At 42.0% G+C, this 23,528-nt stretch overlaps 1 protein-coding gene across 4 annotated transcripts in view; it reads left to right on the top strand.

Moving 5' to 3' along the window:
* Window positions 1-23,528, top strand: part of CFAP221 (cilia and flagella associated protein 221) — a 101,276-nt gene that overhangs the window by 19,768 nt on the left and 57,980 nt on the right. For 3 of the 4 annotated variants that reach the window (XR_005127527.2, XM_037523235.2, XM_037523236.2), the window contains exon 7: window positions 19,960-20,063. Coding sequence is in view for 3 of the 4 variants with exons in the window: in XM_037523235.2 (XP_037379132.1) it covers window positions 19,960-20,063 (104 nt within the window). In the remaining variant the exon portion in view is untranslated. Of the gene's footprint in view, window positions 1-19,106; window positions 19,291-19,959; window positions 20,064-23,528 lie in introns of those variants that run through there. The other variant, XM_054699632.1, reaches the window with a different exon arrangement.

The raw sequence follows: 23,528 nt of genomic DNA, 5'->3' as shown, positions 1-23,528 counted from the left end.
AAATTTCAACCAAACAGTTTATTAAGATGAGTTATAATTTTTTTTCCCCCTGTAAACATCCTGGCAGTAGGCAGTGACTTCTCAAGACTTGCACATTCTTAAATGGCTTTTTACCAACTACCCAAACCCATCCTATGCTGAATTCAATCCAGAAAGTCTGGTGTCAAGACAGGGGGTATGCATGGAGTGGGTTTTCACTGGGAATGTTCCCGAATAATCCTGGGCTACCCTGGAGGGTGCAAAGATCATTTGAGTAGGTTCTTTACTCATCATTCATTCAACAAGCCTTTGCTGAATGCCTGTTACATGCCAGGCTTAATGTTAAGTACTGAGGATGCAGAGCTGATTAAGACCTGATAGCATGATGATATCCTGATTTCAAAGTCAGTGTACTCTGAAGGAGGCTCCTTACCCCAGCTCAGTGTAATGTGAGTGGGGGGCACTGGGCAGTGCATGGGGTGTCAGAGAAGACTTCCTAGAGGAGAGCATGTCAGAGCTGAGTTTTGAAGGATGATTTGAAATCAGTCGGCAAAAGAAGGGGATAGAGTAGGGATGTTTCAGGCAGGGCAGTAGGTTGGGCAGAGTCACACATGGGAGTCGGCACGGCACTTTGGGGCCTGTTTACAACACTTGTGTGACTGGACATGGGTTGCCAGAGCTGTGGCACGGGAGATGGGGAGAGGGCTGAGTGGGAAGGGCCTCATGGGCTGTGCTGGGAGATGTAGATTTTTACCCTGGGGCCATCACTAAAAGATTTAAACAGAGAAACAGCACGGATGTACCATGAAGGGCCTCATGGGCTGTGCTGGGAGATGTAGATTTTTTACCCTGGGGCCATCACTAAAAGATTTAAACAGAGAAACAGCACGGATGTACCTACTGTTTTGAAACTTCATTCTAACCACTGTGCAGAGAATTGGAAGTTAATGGCCAGGGCTGCTGTGGGGAGCCAGGTACAAGAACAGAGAGGCCCTGGGACAGGTCAAAAATAGGCCACAGCTGTAAATATCTCAATGAGGCATAGGGTCTTAAGTCAGCCTACTTAGAAGCAGAAACAAGGATTCACTACCTATGATTTATTAAGTCATAACCCAGGAAGGAGTTGAGGGTAGGGGTGGGGTGCCCACCCACACAGCCCAGGGCACTTCTTTGGAGAAGATTAAGTCACAGCACACCCAGAGCCAGGTTGTAATAGGCAGGAAGGGACAGTGCAGGTTTTCTATGACCCGAGCAGACGGGATAAAGGAGAAGTCCTGGGGCCCTCGGTGGCTTTTAAAGGCTTTTATTGGGATTTACCCAGTACACAGCAGGCAGGAGTGCTGGGGGGCCCGGAGGCTGGCAGGCCCCCCAACCCCCAGCAAGTATCCACTCTGTCTGGGCTCTCTGGCATTCTCTGGTAGTCTCTGCTTCTCTTTTGCTCTCTCTTTCTGCTTCTCTGCTCTGCTTCTCTCCTGGCGTCCCCGTGACGCCGCCCTTATAAGCACAGTCTTAGCCCAGGTGAATCCACTTATGCATGCCCACACCCTACTCCAGGCATGCATTCAGGATCACAAGGATCCAGCACCAATCCTAATGGCAGGAGGGCAGAAAAGCCTGACACTTTGTTTACCCCACACAAGTGATGGTGCAGTAGCTAGTGAGAAAGAATGCCAGCAGCGTCGGCAGCAACTCTGTAGCAAGCAGACTGGGTGGTGATTTGCACATCCATTTGTCACCCTGAACTTGTACTTCTCTGGGGTGATGGTGTGGATGCCAGAAGTAGTTGAGCTTATCTGAGCTGCCTGCTCACAAGGCTGATGCTCTTCAGGTGAACTGAGACACAATGGGACTATGCAAGGCTAATGCACACCAGGTGAACCTTCTCCGGGCACCTTTGCTCACTAGGGCATGTAAGGGCAGGAAGGACCACTGAGCAGGTTTTCTAGGATCCAGCAGACCGGGTAAATGAGGAGTCAGAGTCCTCAGTGGTTTTTTGCAGGTCTTTATTGGGATTACCAGTTATACGGCAGGCCTCCCAGCCCCCAGCAAGCCTTCACTCTATCTGGGCTCTCCGGTGTTTTCTCTTCTCTCTCGGCTTCTGTTTGTTCTCAGTTTCTACTGGCATCCCTGCGATGCCGCCCTTAAAAAAAAGCAGTCTCAGCCCAGGTGAATCCCATCTACCTATGCCCACAGCTTACTCCAGGTGCCCGCCATCAGGCATGCATTCAGGACCATAGGGTTCCGTCATCCATCCTAATGGCGGGAGGGCAGAAAAGCCTGATACCTTTTACCTTACCCTACAGGGCAGATGGGGCACAAGGAGGCCCAGGAAATCTCCAGGGATTCTAGAGGGTGGGAGGTCAAAACGGTCCAGCCCACATGCAAACAAAAATGAGAGTTCATTGTAGAAAATTTTTTAAAGACAAGAATACCTACTAGACATCCATCTGCTTTTGAAAATTGCCATGCACCACATTATCAGTAATGAAATACTTCCCTCTGCAAACCACTGCTCGGATGTAGAAGAGGATGCAGTCACCCCATTTCTGATCTTTAGTCTCACTGAGATCGCCAAGCTTCCAATCTCATTTTTGTTGCTTTCACAGCATTTCCTTCTGGGTGAAGCCTCTTAGGACATCCCTTCAGTGCTGAATTGCAGACTGGCTGCTGCTCTTTCCTGCCTAAGCATGATGCCACCCCCACACCCATGTGCACGTAAATAACCCCCAGCATTCATTTCTTCAGGGGCTGCATGTGAGATCAGGTTATGGGAACAGAAATGGATGCACCTCTCTAGTGCACCACGTACGAGGCAGCCTCACTATCAATTCAGGCAGACAGATAGAGTCCCAGAGCCCTCAGTGGATTTTACAGGCCTTTAATGCTCTCAGGGAACCAGGTACAGGCACACCAGGCAGGGGGGCTGGCATGCAAGGAAGCAGGTGTGGGCCAGGCAGGAGGACTGGGAGGCTGGCAGCCCTCCTAGTCCCTGGCAAATCTTTGAGGTCTTTCAGTTGGTCTCTGGTCTCTCTCTGGCATTCTCATTCTCCTGTTGTCTTGTGGTGTCACCTCAGAGTGGTCCTCTCTGAGCTGTAGTGTCAGAGTGACTCCGCCCTTTTATCCCTGGCCTCTCAGCACAGGTGTGAACATTTACATTTGCGCACACCTGTGCTCTCTGGGCTTAGTGTCCATAATCAAAGGCGTGTGTGCCCCACCCCCACACCCTTCAGCGCCCCTGCACTGATGCAAGCAGCAGGAGAGTGTAAAAAAATATGATCACTTCATTTACCCTACAACCTCCAAATGCGGCCCTGCTGCTCTTGTCCCAACTTCATCCATTTTTAATTACCCATCCTGCCCTACCCAGAGATCAGGTCCTGGTCAGTGCCTCCTTTAGCTTCACCATGCCCTGTCCCTGTGTCTTTAAGAGATGGGATCACTGACTCTACAGCAGTTTTGTGTCTAGCTCATTCTACTTCCTTCTTAGCCCCTCAAACTTAGTCTTACCAATCTGTAATTCATTATTTCCATTTTACAGAAAGCATAAAATCTAGGACAATTTTCTAAGGCAGTTTTAGATTGTTGGAAGGGAATGAAGAATTGGTGCACCAATCCTCAAATCTTGTTCCTTGAAACTTTTTTTAATCCTTATCTTGTTTTTTTTTAATCCTTCATCATCCATCCATTCATTCATTCTAAATTTACTGGGCCCTAGTTTGTGACTTCCAATTTATTTAAACTACTTCCATGCGGAAGTAGTTCATAGTTTTTTAAACATTTGAAAATCAAGATTTTACATCAATAATTACATTTCTACTCTCTCCTAAAAAAAAGGTGTAGGGTAAGGAAAAGTGTCAGGCTTTTCTGCCCTCCCACCATCAGGATAGATGATGGATCCTTGTCCTGAATGCATGCCTGATGGCGGGCACCTGGAGTAGGGTGTGGGCCTATGTAGATGGGATTCACCTGGGCTGAGACGGGGCTTTTAAGGGCGGCGTCATGGGGACGCCAGTAGAAGCCAAAAGAGAAGCCGAGAGAAAAGCAGGAGAAGCAGTAGCTGAGAGAAGGCCGGAGAGCCCAGAGTGAAGAGCTACTGGGGGCTGGGAGGCCTGCCAGCCTCCCGGCCCCCCAGCATCCCTGCCTGCCATATGCCTGGTGAACCCCAATAAAAGACCTGCAAAAAGCCACTGAGGACTCTGATTCCTCCTTTATCCGGTCTGCTGGATCCTAGAAAACTTGCACTGTGTCCATTCCTGCCCTTTACAAAAGGGCAGGGGAAGATGCAGCAATACTGCATGGTCACAATAAGCTCAGTTGAGCTGAGCTTAAAAAGGTGGTTAGAAGCCACCTTTTTAAAGAGCAATTCCTTTGCTTGCTTGCCACAATCCCCACCATTCCCTATCACCTGATGCCCTCTCCTCTTCACTCATTATTGTTTCCTGCTTGGCCTGTGAGGACTTTCAATAAAGAAACTGAAAAGGATAAAAGGTAATGCAGTGTTGAGTAAAGTGAGATTTTCTATAGCTGATGAAGAAATGCTATACATTGTGGAGAACAGTGAAAGGAGAATGCAGATTCAGCAGAAAGTAGATTCAAAAGGCTATGGTTTCTCTTTGCATATAAAAATCCATTTGGGGGCCTCCCTGGTGGCGCAGCGGTTGAGCGCTGGGTTGCGAAGCTGCCCGCAGCCTCTGCAGTGCCGGTTCAATCCCCGGCTGCTCCCCGGCCACCAGAGGAGGGTCCCACATGGCGCGCAGACCTCTCCTGCTGCCCGCTGCTCCCCTCGGCAGTGTACTTCGGTCCTTCTGCCTGCTCTGCTCCCCGCTCTGGCTCTGGTGAATTCTCTCACCCTCCTGCGCTTCTGACTGTACCCAGTGCTTGTATAAATAAATAAATAAATAATAAAAATAAATAAAAATCCATTTGGATAAAACTGCCAGGAGCTGTAAAGTTGCATTCAATACCACTAAGTTTGCTTTCTTACATTGGAGTTGCCTTTAGGGAGAAGCAAGTTGGGAAGAATCTCTCTGTGGACTGGGTAGCACCTCAATGAATTTTCCACAAAGTTATGAAGTAGATTTGTATATATTCATCAACTGCATTTTCATTGGCTGGCTTTGTTGGTTGTAAATTGCCCCTTTTTTTTAAGATTTATTTATTTATTTACACAAGCACTGGGTACAGTCAGAAGCACGGGAGGGTAAGAGGATTCACCAGAGCCAGAGTGGGGAACAGAACAGGCAGACTGATGAAATACACTGCTGAGGGAAGCAGCGGGCACGGCAGAAGAGGTTTGCACGCCATGTGGGACCCTCGCCGGCGGCCGGGGATCGAACCGGCGCTGCAGAGGCTGCGGGCAGCTTCACAGCCCAGTGCTTAACTGCTACGCCACTGGGGGAGGCCCTGTAAATTGCCCTTTCTGAGGCAAAATTCTCTGTGGACACTTGCCAGCTACCTGTCAACAACCTTGCTGGCATAAGATCTGGTAAAATGCATTTGGATAACTTCTGTAAATAACAAAAAGTTGTGTTCCAGTTTCTGTCCAACATCTCTAAACCAAACACTACAGGGTGCAGAGGAGTTTCAGCTCCCTTCTTTTCTGTAGGTTGAAACTGTAACTAGGTAAACCTATCCATCATCACTGATTAAATATTGTAATCTCTTCATGTCTTAATGGCTATTGTAGATAAAATACACTTACCCTTCCCACAAGCAAATAATAACTTGCTTACATTTGGTATTTGATGTTTTCTGTCTTTCCATTCCCATGGTTCTAAAAAGAGTCATGTTAATTCATCATGCTCTGCAATTTTTTCAGCAATGTCTACTTGGCACAAAAGAACTGGTTGAATTCGGGAACAAATCCAGCCGGTTGACCAGTTTCTGTCCATATGACACCAACTGGTCTTCCTCGAACCAGGTTGACTCTGTTGAGCAGTCGGTGAGTGTGCTAGGGACAAGCTTACGTGAAAGTCACCTGGATTTCCCATCATGTCCCCATTTTCTTCTCTGGGCCTGACCCCATGGGTAATGCTTCCTCTCAGGGCTACAGATGTGCTGCAGACCACAGGGCCTCATTTACAACACTAACAGGAAAGGTCCCCAGTGACTCCATTCCAAAGCCAGGATATTTTAGTCTCTGGAACTTTCACATGATAAGTTTAAGAATTTACCAAAGGATGCCTTTCCTTCGGCAATGAACTCCATGACTTGTTTTAGAAAGTGTGGGAATAACCAAGGTCAGAGAAGTATATCTGGATGAAATCACAGTCTCTCACTGCTCTTGGAATGGAAAGCATCCAGATCATGGGAGAATGCATGTTCTGGAACTAGCAGTTAGAGGGAAAGACTTGTGCAAGTTGGGATCCAGCATAGACAACAACCAGGTCCCATCTTGAATTATGCCAATAAAGGGCGTCTATGTGAGCGGTAAGTGGGTTAGCATGAAGGCATCAGGGTAAGACTACCAAATTGAATTTGAGAAGGATTTTTGGAGACCCTCCTGCTGAGAGTAAAACAGGGGGTAAGAGGGGGATATAACCTCCAAAGGACAGTGCCCAGTAGAGGACAGGTCACGGTCTGTGGGTTCTTCATCCACGCGTACAATTGCAAGACCACTCAGGCTCAGGAACAATGGGGCTTATTTAACAAAAGGGGGAAACAAGCAGTTCTCAAGGCCATAAGTGGCTGGCTGTTTCACCCAGATAGTGCCCACAGTGTCCAAAAGTCCTAAACAAAATGTTGCTCATCCTAGATGGCATTGCCCCATCAATGAAGGCCTGAACTTGTGGTGCCGACAAAAGCAGTGGGCCAGGGTCCAACTCACTGCAGCAGGAGGTGCTCACAGGCAGGACTGCTGAGATGACACTGCCGCAGCCTCTAGCAATAGTCTGAAGGCCAGGCTGGACAGCACCGGACACTGGACCAGACAGCAATGGAGCGCGCAGCACCAGGAGGCACTGTCAGATGATTAACAGCTCTCAGAGGTGACCCAGTGTAGTGCCAGCAACCAGGCGCAGAGCAGGCGGGAGGCCGGGAGGCTGGCAGGCCTCCCAGACCCCAGCAAATCTTTACTTTCTCTTTGTCATTCTCTCGTGATTTCTTCCTCTCACAGCCATCACTTGTCCTCTCATAGCCACACACCAGAGTTGTTCTTTTAGTGACGCCGCCCTTATAGCCCCAGCCTCCAGGCCCAGGTGTGCCCACTTACGCATGCCCACACCACACTCCAGGCGTCTCCTCTCAGGCACGCATGCCCTGTGCCTAGGATCCCAAGCACCTCCGCATAGCACAATCAAGGCCACAGGTGATCACACAGAGGCCAGCAGTGTAAAAGCCTGAGCAACTGTCATTTACCTACACCCAGACACAAAGTGCCTGTCACCCTTCGACAGTGATGGTCACTACCAGTCACTAGTGCTACAGCTATGTGACCTACACCAACAACAAACACCTCTTTGAGACACCAGGCCCGAGGCCTGGTGCTTTCAGGTGATGTCGGAGGCAGGCTGGAGGCAGGTACAGCCAGCCCAGCCTCTGTGAAGCTCTTTGGCTTTTCAGCGAAGATTTTTGGCTTCTCTTCTTCCTTCAGGGCCGGCTGCTGGGTGTCTGAGAGCAGCCATTCCAAGTGAGTCCGAGCAGTGCAGGCACGCCGCCATCCGAGCATGTGCCTCAGAGAGTCCAGTCCAAAGCTGGCTCCTGCCCTGCCTTATCTCTTCTTAGGGTCCCCCCAACTACCAGTCTAATTGGACCCATTTCAATCCTATGACTGATCGGACCATTTTCTAATCAGCTCATAGCTCGCACCTGATCGGTCAATTCCATAATCCAGGCACCAAGTCCACGGGCTCCTGTGATGCCCACAGCCGGAGGGAGCCACAGCACTGGAGGTGCACGCTCTGGACTGCCTGTCAGGGGAACTACTGCGTCCACCATCACTGCTGGCCTCTGCCAGCAGCCTGAGCCCCAGTGGGGTACTGCTGTGCATTTACTGCAATAAAATGCCCACCACCTGCTGCTGCTGCTGCTTGCACTGTCTGCAAGCAGGGCTCTGAGGCCAAGCACTTGAACTCCAAAATTGGGGTTTCCAATTTCAAAAATAAATTCACATTTTTCAGCTGGTTAAATGAAATACACTCCTTACTCATACTAGAGACTCATTTTATAACTCCCAAGCTCGAAGCTGATTTGAAGAAACAGCAGCATTTTATGAAAACATTCCGATAAGAGGGACAAGCCCATTGTTCTGGAACCATCCCAGGCCAGGTAGGGTCATCATCAGCACAGGCAGCTTGAAAGAGAACCTTGGAGCTCTTGGTATCATCCCCACAGATTAAGGGAAACAAACCAGCAGGGAGAGAGCAACTTGGGCCCCCTGCAAATCCCTATATGCTCTTTGCTCTCTTAGCCATTCTCTGATGCTCTACACTGCACTCTGCCTATGGTCTTCTACCACCCCACCCTTCTGTGCACCCCCCTCTTAGCTCAGGTGCACCCACTTACGCATGCCCACACCATGCTCCAGGTGTCACCATCAGGCACTCGTGTAAGACCACAGGTGTCAATCATAGATGCCAATGGCGGGTGGGTGTAAAAAACCTGATCACTTCCATTTACCCCACACCCATGAACACACTTGTTCTGTGCCTGAGTCCCTGCTAGTGTATATGGAGCAGTAGAGAATTTATATTTCAAAATTGCTTCAAAATTAATAATCAGGTAAAATAATCACTGTCTCTTAACAACAACCTGGATTGTTAGTGTATGAAAATATCTCCCATATTTTGTTAAAATTACTTTGTTTTACTTTGATACTGTAGCAGTAGAAAGGATGGAGTAAGTTCTCTATAATCCTATGCAGGTGGTGTAAAGGAGGAGTCCTAGAGCCCTTGGTGGCTTTCCAGGCTTTTATTGCCATTTTACCAGGTTCATGGCAGGCAGGGAGGATGGGAGGCTGGCAGGCTTCCCAGCCCCTGGCAAGTCTTCACTCTGGGCTCTCTGGCGTTCTCTCGCGGCCTCTGCTTCTCTGCAGGTGCTGCTCTCATTCTGGTCTCGTGTGGTCTGGTCCGGTCCTTTCACTCTGCTGGCATCCCCGTGACACCGCCTTTATAAGCCCAGACTCTCAGCCCAGGAGTACCCACCTATGCATGCCCATACCCTACACCAGGTGCCCGCCATCAGGCATGCATCCAGGACTGCAGGATTCATCATTAATCCTAAAGGTGGGAGGGTGGGAAAGCCTGATGCTTTACTTACCCTACAGATACCTTTGCTGATCTACTATCAAATTTGTTACTCATCTTGACACAGTGTTTTTATGAACTTTAGTAGGCAAAGAAAACCATCCAACCTCTAATATAGATCATAGGGATCTATATTAATAGTAACAAATGGGCATAAATGCATCTTCAGAAGCAGAAGTAATGTCGACTTAAGACAGTCAACACAGGGAACTTTTAGTGGAAGACCATCATTTTCTTTTAAAGTGTTCTTACAAAATTTTTAAATCTAGACTTTCAACTCTTGGAAAAAGCAGCTAAAAGGCAAAAAACCTAAAATGGGAAAAGCCATTACTGACTATTCAAGCCTAACTTGAATATTGTAATATTGTGCTTTTATTCCTTAGATTTGTGCAAGTTTGAATTAGAAAATTGCTTAATTGCCTTGCAGGAGGGTTAAGGAAGAAGTGGCATACATTTAATATCAGCATCTATGGCAAATGATTAGGTGTACTCAGTAATTAAAGTTGGCAGTAATTAAAGATGGAGTATTTTTCTAGTTTTGGGGTTTCTAACCTTTGTATAAATTCATGAAATGATTCATTACATTCAATAACATCTACATTTTGTGCCTTATATGAAACATCCACGTTGGTATCCTATATTAAGCAGTAAGAAACTTTAAAATAACATTAAAAAAAGTATTCATGAATGATTTCCCAATTCTAATATTTAGGAATAGAACATAAGAAGTTTCAGTGTCGACCCAAAGCACATTCCTGGAAGACTCCAAGGCAAAAATTGTGGCTGGTTTTCCGTCCCGGAGAGACACCCCCAAAATCAAAAGTGTTTCTGGGCACTCCTCTTTCTCTGGTTTGCTTACTTGCCAAATTCACTTTCAAAACTGTACATGATCCTACACATGGCCACTGCTGTTGCTGTCCTCTGATACCCATTATCACGCATGCTCATGCACACACACACACACACACACACACACACACACATGCACTTTTTCCTGCATGCACTTTTAATATGCTTTATAGGATGTCATTATTTAAAGCTTGTCAAAATATTTAGAATAACTTACAGTCAAATGAATTATGACTTTTTCTTAAATAGTTGCTTTCTCATAAATATGCCATAAATTTCTCACCCAAGTTCTTACATATTGTGATTATTAAAAAATTAAATTGAATTGCATATGAAAATATTATGATTTAAAACCAAAAGTATTTGAATTTCAATTGCTTTGCTTTAAAATGCATTTCTTATTTTGCTTCCTAATTAGCTTTTTGTTTTAATAATTGCTGGTGGGAAAGCCTTGAGGACTGGTAGCTGGCAGCTGGGGTCCTGCTGACTGTTTCAGGGCAGGCACGAGAGGTCTTTTACCTCTGAGGAAGTGTGATTTGAACACAGTCAGCATGTGGTTCCTTCTGTCCCCTACTCTAAAAGAAAAAAGGCCCAGTAGTTCTTAGTGCATCCTCTAATCTTCTCCCAGTGAATGCTACATTTTCCTCAGCAGAAAAGCAATCAGTCTGCAGGAGGCTTTTCATCTTCATTTTCATCACACTTTAGCTGCCTCCTTTTTCCTGACAGCGACTTTCTTCCCAATGCCAGAGCTCCCCACTCTCTGGTCTCCAGCTGAATGCCTCCTCCTATCTTAAATGAGCCATCCCTGAATTTCATTCCTTACCCAATTCACTCTGGTGAACTGTAAGGTGCTATTTTGTATTAAATGTATTATTTATATTAATACTTTCATGTGAATGAGAGCTAAGATTTAATTTTTTAACTGTTTTATACTGCATGATACCACTTATTCAAGTTCTCAAATTCAGGGACAGAGGTAGAATGGTAGTTGCCAGAGGCTGGGGGAATAGTGGGGGGTAGAGCATGGGGAGTGACTTCTAATGGGTACAGAGTTCCAGTTTTGCAGAGTTCCAGTTCTATAAATAGATGGTATGGTGGCTGTTCAGCAGTGTGAATGCACTCAGTGCCACTGAACTGTACATTTACAAATGGTTAAAATGGTATATTTTGGGCCTCCCCGGTGGCGCAGTGGTTGAGCGCTGGGTTGCGAAGCTGCCCACAGCCTCTGCGGTGCCAGTTCGATCCCCGGCTGCTCCCCGGCCACCGGAGGAGGGTCCCACATGGCGTGCAGACCTCTCCTGCCGCCCGCTGCTCCCCTCAGCAGTGTACTTCGGTCCTTCTGCCTGCTCTGCTCCCCGCTATGGCTCTGGTGAATTCTCTCATCCTCCCGCGCTTCTGACTGTACCCAGTGCATGTATAAACAAAAACAAACAAACAAACCAGCAAACAAATAAATAAAGCATGCCTCTATAAAAAAAAAAAAATAAAAAAAAAATAAATAAATAAATAAAATGGTATATTTTATGGTATTTATATTTTACCACAAATTTTTAAAAAGGTGTTTTTGAAATATGAGTAGGGTATATATTACCAAATGCCCTCACATCTTTTATTGAATTTGCAGATATGACTTCATTTCTGATTGTTCCCTTGTGTTCTCACCAGATTTGTATCTTTCCCTAAACTAGTGGGGAAAGGGTTATGGGGCAGGTAGGTGCGGTTTTACTAAGAGTGAGGGCTGCTTAAGGTTGGGGACGAACTTGAGCCGTAGGCCAGAAAGGAGCATGAAGGCCAAACTACCAAGAGAAAGAAACATCAAAACTCCTTGGACTCTCTGCTGTTCTTTGCCTCTAATAATGTTCTAAACTTCACGTAGAATAGGATGGTATTCAATTCTCTAAATGTGTAAAGTAATCAAATGCTGGTTACTTGAACATTTCTCTTTGTAGATTTATGTTTTTCTTTACCTGATTCTATCATTAAGGCGCATGGGCCCACTATGCTTCTGGTTTGAGGCCCCAATTCCAGTCAGATAAATTGTGTCTTTGAAAATAAGATAAGCAACAAATGACAGTTCATTAGAACATAAATTATCTAGGATAAGAGGGCATCCTTTGAAATTTGCAATGTAATTTACTTTCAACTCTTTATAGCATTTCAAATTGTGCCCATTTAGGGAGTTACAGGGTCTGACATACCTGGCAACTAATCATCATGTCTGATTTCTTTCTGTTTTTGTGGGTCACATTTTGAATACAGCAATTTACACCTAAATGCTAAAGGAAAATAACTGGCCAGTTATTTTTGCCGCCTTTCTTTGTATTTCCTCCTTTGTATTTATTTCCTCCTTTCTCTCTGCAGTACTTGAAACAGGTTAGTAATATTAGAGAAAAGGTGGTAAGATTATTATGAGCCTTTATTGCCTATCAATTAATTAAGGGAAATGCCTTTCTTTTTCCCTCGAATTTATTTGTCAAATGTTCACATAACTGTCATTTGGAGGTACATTTTTACACCAACATTTGTGCAGATGCTTTACCCACCCACCAGTGCAAAAGGCCTCCCCCCTCCCCCCATCCCCTTTCCATCCAGTAACCAGTATTTTTCTCACACAGTCTAAGAACACCTTCTTAAAGCTCAACAAAGTACAGGGGATTGGTTCCAAAGAGAAAGTTAATAGGGAAGAGAAGTGCAATGCAAATAATGAAATGTCATATGTATTCTTTAATATCAGCAATCATGAGAAGCAATTTGATATAGGAGTTAAGAGTTCAGGTTCTGGGGTCCTGGCTGTAATGTCCACCTCATCTCCTACTAAACATGGGGCCTTGGGCTTCCCTACAGGTCAGTTCAATTATCCATAAAATAGGGACAGTAATAGTACTTACTCCTAGGGTTGTTAAGAGGGCTAACTGAAATAAAAGCACAGTGACAGGTACATATTACAAGTGAGAGCAAAAAAAAACTTTTAAATTGTCAAATTAAGATTGCAACCAATGAGGAAAGAAAGAGAATTTGGGGGGAGGGGGTCTGTTTGTCTGTTGTATAACAAGTCACCCTATGAGTAGTGACAAAATAATACTTAACTGTTCTGTTTGTGGATCTACAACTTGGGTATAGCTTAATGGAGAAAGCTCAGCTCTGCTCCATATGAATGAGTTGGGGCTGCTCAACTGGGGGCTAAAAGATCCACCCCCCAAGAACGATCCATTTACCTGATGACATTTATCAGGAGACTCAGCAGAGCCAAGGGCTGGGAGCCTCGGTTCTGTGTGTAGATCTCTCCACAGACTGCCTAGGTTTCTTTAGAAACTGGTGACTTGGTTCGAGTAAGTGTGCCAAGAGACACAGGAAATGCCACTTTCTTTGACTTGTCCTTAAAAAACAAGTGAAGCATCACTTCCACTATATTCCATAGAGGCCAAAAAGAATTTCAAAGGATGAAAACAGCATCAGAGCCCTTTGGGACCACTTAACAAGAAATTATATCCATTTCATGATGGTCCCAGAAGAAGAAGAAAAAGAGAAAGACATAGAAAATTTATTTAAAGAAATGATTTATGAAAATCAACTCAATCTGTGAGACAAACCAGACATTGTAATGCAAAGGCCTAAAGAGCACCAAACAAAACAAGACAAGCACACATTAGGACACATTATACTAAAGCTGTTGAAAACCAACAACAAGGATAACCTCTTAAAAATATCAAGAGAGCCTCCCCTGGTGGTGCAGCAGTTGAGCGCTGGGCTGCAAAGCTGCCCACAGCCTCTGCAGCACCAGTTCGATCCACAGCCCCTGGCGAGGGTCCCACATGGCACGCAGACCTCTCCTGCCACGCCCACTGCTCCCCTCAGCAGTGCATTTCGTCAGTCTGTCTGTTCTGCTCCCTGCTTTGGCTCTGGTGAATTCTCTCACCCTCCTGTGCTTCTGGCTGTACCCAGTGCTTGTATAAATAAATAAATAAATAAATCTTAAAAAAAAAAAATTTTAAAAAAAATCAAGAGAAAATAGGGGACCTATACGGGAACTACAATCATGCTATCATTCCAGCTGAAACATTACAAGCAAAAGGGCCTGGAAAGAGATATTTAAAGTGTTTAAAGAAAAATGCTTCCAGTACAGAATCCTTTACTCAACAAGTGTAACAATCTAAATGGAAGGAAGAGTAAGGAACTTCATGAAAGCAAAAACTGAAAAAATTCATCAACACCAAGCTGTACGTGAAAGAAATCCAAAGGGGTTATAACACAGCAATATAACAATGAATAGTGAGGCAACAGACACCTAAATTATTTATTATGAAGGTAGAGAAAGGGAAGTAACAGTGTGGTCCTCTAGAGCCAGCCAGAGACCAGACAGTCCAACAGGTCATATGTCCAGCACATAATAACCTCAGTCAAACCATCAAGCAAAAAACAATAGAACTATCACATAAGACAATGGAAATGGAACTTAAAATGTAATGAGAAGGGCTCACAAAAATAAAAAGGCAAAAAAACCAAAAATAAAAAGATAACTAAATAGAGTATTGCAACAATCACCTTTTGCATAAAAATGACTTGAACGTACCAGTGAATGGATGTAGAGTGGCCGAATGGATTGCAAAACAGAGCTCAACCATCTGCTGTTTATAAGAAACTTACCTCATCAACAAAGTCAAGCATAACTTAGAATTAGAGGTTTGTGTTTTTTCTTTTTTTTTTTTTTTTGTGGGACCCTCGCTGGCGGCCAGGGACCAGCGCTGCAGAGGCTGCAGGCAGCCTCCCAGCCCAGCGCTCAACTGCTGCGGCCCCAGGGGAGGCCCTACAGTTAGAGGTTTGAAGATAATTATACAAACAAATGGCAACCCAAAAACAAAATCAGCAATAGCTATACTTAATTTGATAAAATAAATTTTTAACTAGGAAAGATGAAAAGAAAGGCTTTTTAAGTACACTATATTATGATCAAGGTTATAATACAAGAGCAAGAAATAACACTCATATGCACCGAGTGATAGGGCACCAAGATACATAAGCCAATTAATGACAGAACTAAAGAGAGATATTAGTAATAATGCTGGGGGGCATACCTGGTGGCCTAGGGGTTAAGTCTCAGCACTATTATCTCTGTGCACTGAGTTCGATCCCCTCCCTGGCCAGGAAGGTGACCCACATGGAGCAGCAAACCTCTCTTTCTCTCCCTCTGCTCCCCTCAGCAGTATATTTCAGTAAATCTACCTATTCTGCTCCCCATTCTGTCTCTGGTGGATCCTCTTACCCCCCACACCTCTGGCCTATACCCCAGATCTTCTATGCAAAAATAAATAAAATTTAAAAAATATAAAATGCTAGTGGGCTTTAGTATCCCATTTATAGTAATCGATAGATCAACAAGACAAATTATATGTCAGGGAAGCTTTAACTGAGGAGTCAGACCAAATAGGTCTAAGGGACAGAACACTTTACCCCAAAATATTTGGCTGCATACATATTTTTTTTCAAGTACACAAACATGGAACAATTTCAAAAATATATATTAGGACACAAGTCAATTGTCCATAAAACCCACAAAGATTGAAATTTAACCTTGTACCTTCTCTGAACAATAGACTAGAAGTCAACTATAAGAAAACATGAAAAGTTATGAATATGTGAAGATGGAACAACATGCTGCTTAATAAGCAATTGGATAAAAGAGAAGATCAAAGCAGAAATTTTAAAATACTGATACTATGAGACAAATTAAAATGGTGACACAAATTACCAGAATTTATAGGACATAGCAAAAGTGTCTTAGGGGGAAGATAATTGTGTTATAACCCATATTAAAAACAATACTAATAAACAATATAATTGCACAGTTAAAGCAACTTGAGAAAGAGGAACAAATAAGACTCCAAGTAAAAGGAAGGGAATAATAAAAATAAAAGTGGTCATAAATGACATAGAGATAAAAAAGACTATATAAAAAATCAATGACACTAAGAGCTGACTTTTCAAGAAAATAAGCAAGATAGATAAAACTCTAGCTGGGCTAACAGAAAAGATAACATAGAAATACGAAAGATCATTAAGAGATTAGTATGAACAATTTTCCACCAATAAACCTGATAATCTTGAAGAAATGGGTAAATTTCTAGATCAATATAATGTCAGTACTAATCCAGGAAGAAACAGAACTGAACAAACTGATCACAAACATGGAAACCAAAACAGTGATCAAAAATTATCTGAAAAACAAAAGCCCAGCAACAGATGGCTTTACAAATGAATTCTATCAAACCTTTAAAGAACTAATGCCCATCTTGCTCAAGTTGTTTTTAAAATGCTCCCCAATACATCTTACCATGTCAATATTACCCTAATATTGAAGCCAGGAGAAGACAGCACAAGAAAAGAAAATTATAGACCAAAGTCCCTGATGAATATCTATGCAAAAATCTTCAGTAAAATACTAGCAAATCTAACTCAACAGCACTTCATAAGGATCATACACCATAATCAAGTGGGAGTTACCACAGGGGCTACAAGGATAATATACACAGACAGTTAATGTAACACATCTGCAGGGTAAATGGTTTTCAGGCTTTTCTGCCCTCCCACCATTAGGATTGCCCTGCCTGATGGGGCATCTGCAGTTGTTACATTGTTGTAAGTTGTGTTGTTTACTTCTGTGGCCATGGCTGCAGTATTGAGATAGTCACCAAGAGAAGCAGAAGCTGGAAAGAGAACAGGAGAGAAAGGAGAAAGAAGCCAGAGAAGCCCAGAGTGAAGCCTTGCTGGAGGCTTGGAGGCCTACCAGCCTCCTGGCCTCCTGGCACCCCTGCCTGCCATGTACCTGGTTGTTGCACTACATGTAAAAGCTCAATAAAGGCCTGAAAAAGCCACTGAGGGCTCCAGGGCTCATCCTTTATCCTTCTGGTCTGCTCGAATCATAGATAGCCTGCTCAGTGATTATCCTGCCCCTACAACATCATATGAACATAAGTAAAGATAAATATGCATGTGATAATATCAATGGATGCATTTGCTAAGATTCAGCACCCCATTTATGACAAAAACTCTGAATAAGATGGAAATAACAGGACCTACCTCAATATAACAAAAACCATATATCACAAGTCAATATCAAATAAAATACTCAATGGTGAACAACTGAAAGATTTCCTCCTAAGTCAGAGACCAAGACAAGGATGCCTAAGACAAGGATGTTTAACTTAGCAATGGAGGTTTTGGCCAGAGCTATCAGACAAACATGGGAAGTAAAGAGAATCTACGTAGGAAAAGAAGGAGTGAAACTATTGCTATTTGCAGTTGATAGAAGATCCTAAATACTTCATCATCAAAAAGTTATTAGAAAAAATAAATGAATACGGCAAAGGGGTAGGCTACAATATCAACATACAAAGAATATATATATTATATATATATATATACAGACAACACAGGAGCAAAAGAAATTTTAAAAATTACTTCAATTATGATTTCTTCAAAAAGAATTAAATACCTAGAATCAACTTAACGAGGGACGTAAGAGACCTATATAATGAAAACTGTGAGATGTTGCTGAGGGACTTAGTGACATAGGAGAAGAAAGATTCCATGCACATGGATGGGGAGAATCAATGTAATAAAAATGACTATCCTGCTTAAAATGATAAGCAAATTTAATGCAATCTTCATCAGAACACCAGTAATATTTTTCAAAGAAACTGAACAATAAAATAGTGAATTTTAGATGAAGCCACCAAAAGCCTTGAATTGCAAAAGCAATCCTGAGAAAGAAGGAGAGAAACAAAGTTACCAAATTATCTGACTCAAAACTTTAAGCAACAGTACTAAAAGTGATATGGTACTGGCACAAAACTAGATACATGGATCAATGGAACAGAATCAAAAGTCCAGAAACAAGTCCCTGTACATACCAGCATCTAATCTACGATAAAGCAGCTAGAACCATAAAATGAGACCTTCTCTACGAAATGGTGTTGAAAAGTAAGAAAGCCACATAATAGGAAGAAATTGTATTACTAACCTCATACACAAAATAAACTCCAAATGGATTAAAGATTTAGATTAAAAACCTGCAATACTAAAATACATAGAAGAAAACATTGATATTAATAATAAAGATATTTTTGGTGACTCAACCCCATGGCAAAAGAATCAAAACAAAAATAAACAATCGGGATTACCTCAAGTTAAAAAGCTTCTATACAGGAAAAGAAAATACAAGATGATTTTTAAAATACCTTATTGAATGGGAGAAAATATTTTCACATTATGTAACTTATAAGGGATTATATAAAAAATCTCTTATAATTCTACAATAACAAAAAAATAAAACCAGTTAACAAATGAGCAGTAGATATGAGCAGTTTACCAAAGAGGATATCCAGACGGCCAAAAGACAAATGAGAAAGTGTTCACCATCACTTCTAATAAGAGAGATGCAGATTAAAACTACAATAAGTAATGCTTTCCACCAGTAAGATGTCACCTATTAAAAAGCCCTCCAGGGCCTCCCCGGTGGTGCAGCAGTTGAGCGCTGGGTTACGAAGCTTCCCGCAGCCTCTGCAGCCTCTGCAGCCTCTGCAGCCTCTGCAGCCTCTGCAGCCCCTGTTCGATCCCCGGCCACCACCGGGTGAGGGTCCCACATGGTGCGCAGACCTCTCCTGCCACCCGCTGCTCCCCTCAGTAGTATATTTCGTCACTCTGCCTGCTCTGATCTCCCCTCTGGCTTTGGTGAATTCTCTCACCCTCCCGCGCTTCTGACTGTACCCAGTGCTTGTATACATAAATAAATAAATCTTAAAAAAAAAAAAAAGAAAGAAATGATTACTCAAACTATCACTTTAAATAAGCCCTCCAACAACTAGTGTTGGACAGGATGCAGAGAAATAGAAACCCTATTTTACTGTTGAATGTAAACTGGTACAACAACCACATGGAAAGCAATCCTGCTGTACCTTTAAAACTAAAAATGGAAATACTGTGTGACCCAATAATGCTGTGCTTGGATACATAGTCACAGATATGAACCATCAACACAAAACCTGTTATGTTCCACAATGTTCACAGCATTATTTACCATAGCAAGGACAGCCTAAATGTCCATCAATGGACAATTGGATCGAAGAAGTGGTGTATCCACACCATGGGATATAACAGCCATAAGAAAGGATGAAATGCAGCTATTTTCAACAAAATGGAGGAACGTCACCAGGATGACATTGTGGTACATAAGTGGTACTTACGTGGGATGTACCTGTGGTACATAAGTGACAACCTCAAACTTACATAAATCATCTGGTCTTGATCGTTTCTGAATACGCAAACCCTATCTGGTTCCTCTACTGGTTATTGGATTTAAAACCAAATAATCCTGGGCATAATTCAATGGAACACACCTCAAGTGTGTTCTCTTCAGCATGGTCCAGTCCCAACCTCTGCATAAGCCAGACATGTCCCACACTTCATATGAGGGATGATTAGTCAGTGTCCCTAGGTCCCTTGGGGCCTGTTGCGTGGCAAAGATAGCTTTTCCCTGTGGCTCTCTGGATCCATAAAATAAATCTGATAATACTCAAGAGTAGGCAAGGACAAAGATGTTCAGTATATGGGGTCATTCTGGGCAGTCAACCTGTGTTAAATCTTGGTCTGTCATTAACTGGTGGTGTCATTTTGGGCTGAACACTTACCCTCTTTTGTGAATCCATTTCTTCTTGTTTAAGAGAAGGTCATCATAGTTATCAGCTCATAAGATTAACATAGTTAATATCTGGGAAATATGTGTTCCTGGCACCCAGGAATTGCTGTATCAGGGTTGACTGTTGTCATTGTTTATTACATTTTTGATATAAAAAGATCTGGTTATAAAGAAAAATAATGTTTTTTCTTTTTGCAGCAAAAATTATGTTATTCCTTTGCAATGCAGCTGTCCTGTAGATTTTGAATTTCATATCACTTTGATTCAGTCTCATCAAGCCTTTACTGTTGAACCAGCATCAGGTAAGGAGAATCAGTATTTCAAGTTCCCAATTTCCTTAGGGTTCTTAGATTAAAAAGATTTTGAGAGTAGTTCTCAAGTTTAAGGGAGAATAAATCACACTTGAACATGTCATTTTCAAATGCATGTCTGTGACAAATTTGATATATCTGACATAACATAAATTGGAATTGGGAATAGGACACTGTAATAATTTGTATCATGCAGATAATTTATAATAATGTCAAGGTAACTTTCTTCCAAAGTCCAAACTTGAAATCAGAAGTTAATCCATCCTAATTCTAATTTTGGTTCTTGGTGACACATGCTTGGTTTGGTGTTCACCTTTTAATTCAATATCAAACAAAATTGGAATAGTATTTCTTTCCAAGTCTTCTGAGTCTTAATGAAGGGTCTCAGAAATTCACCGCGTGGACAATCTGTCTGTATATTTCCCAAAGGACCTAGATGCCGATGCAGCTCAGAAAATTTGAAGGTGAAATCATCACCAGAGTGATTTCTGCTTCCCACTGTCTGGTTCTTGATGTTTAGGTTGGAATTTAAGTATCTATCCACAGTGGTTTGCTGTGAATGCTAAAAAATAGGAGGGGTTTCTTTTGACTTTTTGATGTATAATTGACATATAAATTAAAACATATTTAAAGTGTAAAGTATAATGATTTGAAATCTGCACGCATTGTGAAAGACTTCCCCCACTGAATGAACTGACACATCCAATACCTCTCATAGTTATTTTTGTTGTTGTTGTTGTTGTTGAGAACATTTAGGTTTGCTCTATTAGCAGATTTTGATTACGCAATACAATGTAATCAACTATAGTACTGTGTTTACATCAGCATTTTAGGCCTTGTTCATCTTACAGGTGAATGTTTGTACTCTTTTAGCAACTCTCCATTTCCCCAGCTTCTGACAACCATGCAGTATTTGTCTTTCTCTGACTGGTGTATTCCAATTATAATCCCCTGCAGGTCATACATCTTGTTGAAATGGCAGTATTTCCTTCTTTTAAAAGGCCAAATAATAATTCATTGTAGACAGCCTTGCATTGCGTAACAGTGTTTAAGTCAATGACTGACCACATACACAACAGGCTATACCATATAGTCTAGGCTTGTGTGATTATACTCTCTGATGCTGGCACAACGTCAAAATCACCTAACAGTGCATTTCTTGGAACATATCCCTGTCATTAAGCACATTTCCTTTATCCATGAATCTATTTACATTAGGTGGTTTCCATACCATGGCTATTAAATAATACTGTAGTGAACATGAAAATATCTCTTTAAGATAATGACTTCATTTCTTTTTGATATATTCCCAAAAGTGGGATTATTGGTTCATATGGTAAGTCTATGTTTTGTTTTGAGAACCTTGTCTGTTTTTCAATTTATATTTATATTTATATTTATAATATATTTATATTATATTTCAATTCAATTTATATTTCCACCAACTGTGGAAGCAAGGGTTCCTTTTTCTCCACATCCTCACTATCACTTGTTCTCTCATCTTTTCGATAGTAGATATCCTAATAGGCGTAGGATGATATCTTACTGTGGTTTTGATTTACATTCCCTGATGATCAGTTTGAACACATTTTTTATGTTCCCATTGGCCATTTGTATGTCTTCTTTCAGAAAAAAAGTCTATTCAGATCTTTTGTCCAATTTCTTTTTTTGTTGCTTTTTGTTTTGTTGCTATTAAGTTTTATGAGATTCTTGTATAACTTGAATATTAATACTTTACTGAATATGTGGCTTGCAAATATTTTCTCCCACTCCATAGGTGGCCTTTTGTTGATTTTGTTGATGGCTTTGCTGTCAGAAGCATAGTTTGATGTAATCCCACGTGCTTATTTTTGCTTTTGTCACCTCTAATTTTGGTGTCAAATAAAAATTATTGCCAAGACAGGGTTAAAGAGCTTTTTCCCTGTTTTCTTGTAGGAGTTTTATGGTTTCAGTCTCATGTTCTCGTATTTAATCCATGTTGAACTGGTTTTTGTGTATAGTGTAAAATAGTGGTTTAATTTCATTCTTTTCCATGTGACTATTCAGTTTCCCCAGAATCATTTATTGAAGAGACTATTCCTTCTCATTGTTTATTCTTGGCTCTTTCATTGTAAAGTAATTGGCTATATATGTATGGATTTATTTCTGGGCACTTTTTTTGTGTTCAATTGGTCATTATGTCTGTTTTTCTCCCAATATCATCCCGTTTCAATTGTTGTAGCTTTCCGATATAATTAGAAACCAGAAAGTGTGGGCATCCATGGTGGCCTCAGGGTTAAGTCTCAGCATTATCACCACAACAGCCTAAGTTTGCTCCCTGGCCAGGGAGTTAACCCACTTATGATACAGCAGACCTCTCGTGCCTCACCGGCTGCTCCCTTCAGCAGTGTATTTCAGTAAATCTGCCTGCTCTGCTCCCCATTCTATCTCTGGTGAATCCCCTAACCCACCACATCTCTTCTACTCAAAAATAATTAAATATTTTTTTTTAAAAAAAGGAAGAAACCAGAAAGTGTGAAGTATATAGTTTGGGTAGGGCTCAGAAACAGAAAAAGGCATTGTAGTCAAGCTTGTTGTTGCCATAATGAGAAGCATTGTGGTGTAGAAAGGAATGGACTTGTGCTTTGTGTTTCCAAAGGTTAGAATTAGAACTACTTAATTGTCAGAGACACCCAAAGATGAATTTGATGCTTACTGAATAGCTAGTCTACTATGGATAAAAGTGGGAATGCTGTAGAAGGGAGTCAATGTCAGACGGCTTACTCTGGGTTAGTGCCACAAAGTTTTGAACCCTTGTGAAAACTATAATGCCCAGGCACCCATCCCTGGTAAGCTGGGTTGAGTAACTCTGGGGAAAGTATGGTTTTCTATATGGGAACAAGCACCTCTAGGTGATTCCATATGGGCATTCCTGAGAGTGATGCTTGGGAATTACTAGATTAATTTTAGCCGTAAGATCTTGCCCCACCTGATGGTCTATAGTTCTATTAGATTCCACAGGCAGAAGGATTTTGAACAGTCATCTTGGGATCTGTTTATCAGGAAAGTCAGCATAGCTGCCAAGTGCCTGAGGTGGGTTCAGGCAGAGTAGAAAATCACTGTTTTGGGGATGAAATAACATAGGTCTTGATAATTTCACCTCAAGTTACTTAATTCAGCAGCACAGAAAAAGAAGGGACAATTTGGAAGAAAACTAGAGATTCTTGTGAGCAAATCCTACTTCTCTAAAAAACTGTGTCCTATGACACAGAATATTAATTTACCAAAAAGATTTTGAAACACAGTTTATTCAAAACTTGAGAATTGTGTACATAAGTAAGTACAGTTTTGAACATAAATGAAAGATAGCTATATGAAAAACTTTTTAAAATTAAAAATTTAAATTTTAAAATTTAAAATTTAAATTTAAAAATTGTTCAAGCCTTTCCACAAGCACTCAGATAATAAATTTCATAG

The sequence above is a fragment of the Talpa occidentalis genome, unplaced genomic scaffold, assembly GCF_014898055.3.
Source record: "Talpa occidentalis isolate TD23 unplaced genomic scaffold, MPIMG_talOcc4v2.1 talOcc4.3, whole genome shotgun sequence".
In the NCBI taxonomy this organism is placed as follows: domain Eukaryota; kingdom Metazoa; phylum Chordata; class Mammalia; order Eulipotyphla; family Talpidae; genus Talpa; species Talpa occidentalis.
Note: the sequence above shows the minus strand (reverse complement) of the source record. Positions and strands in the feature narration are given on the sequence as shown.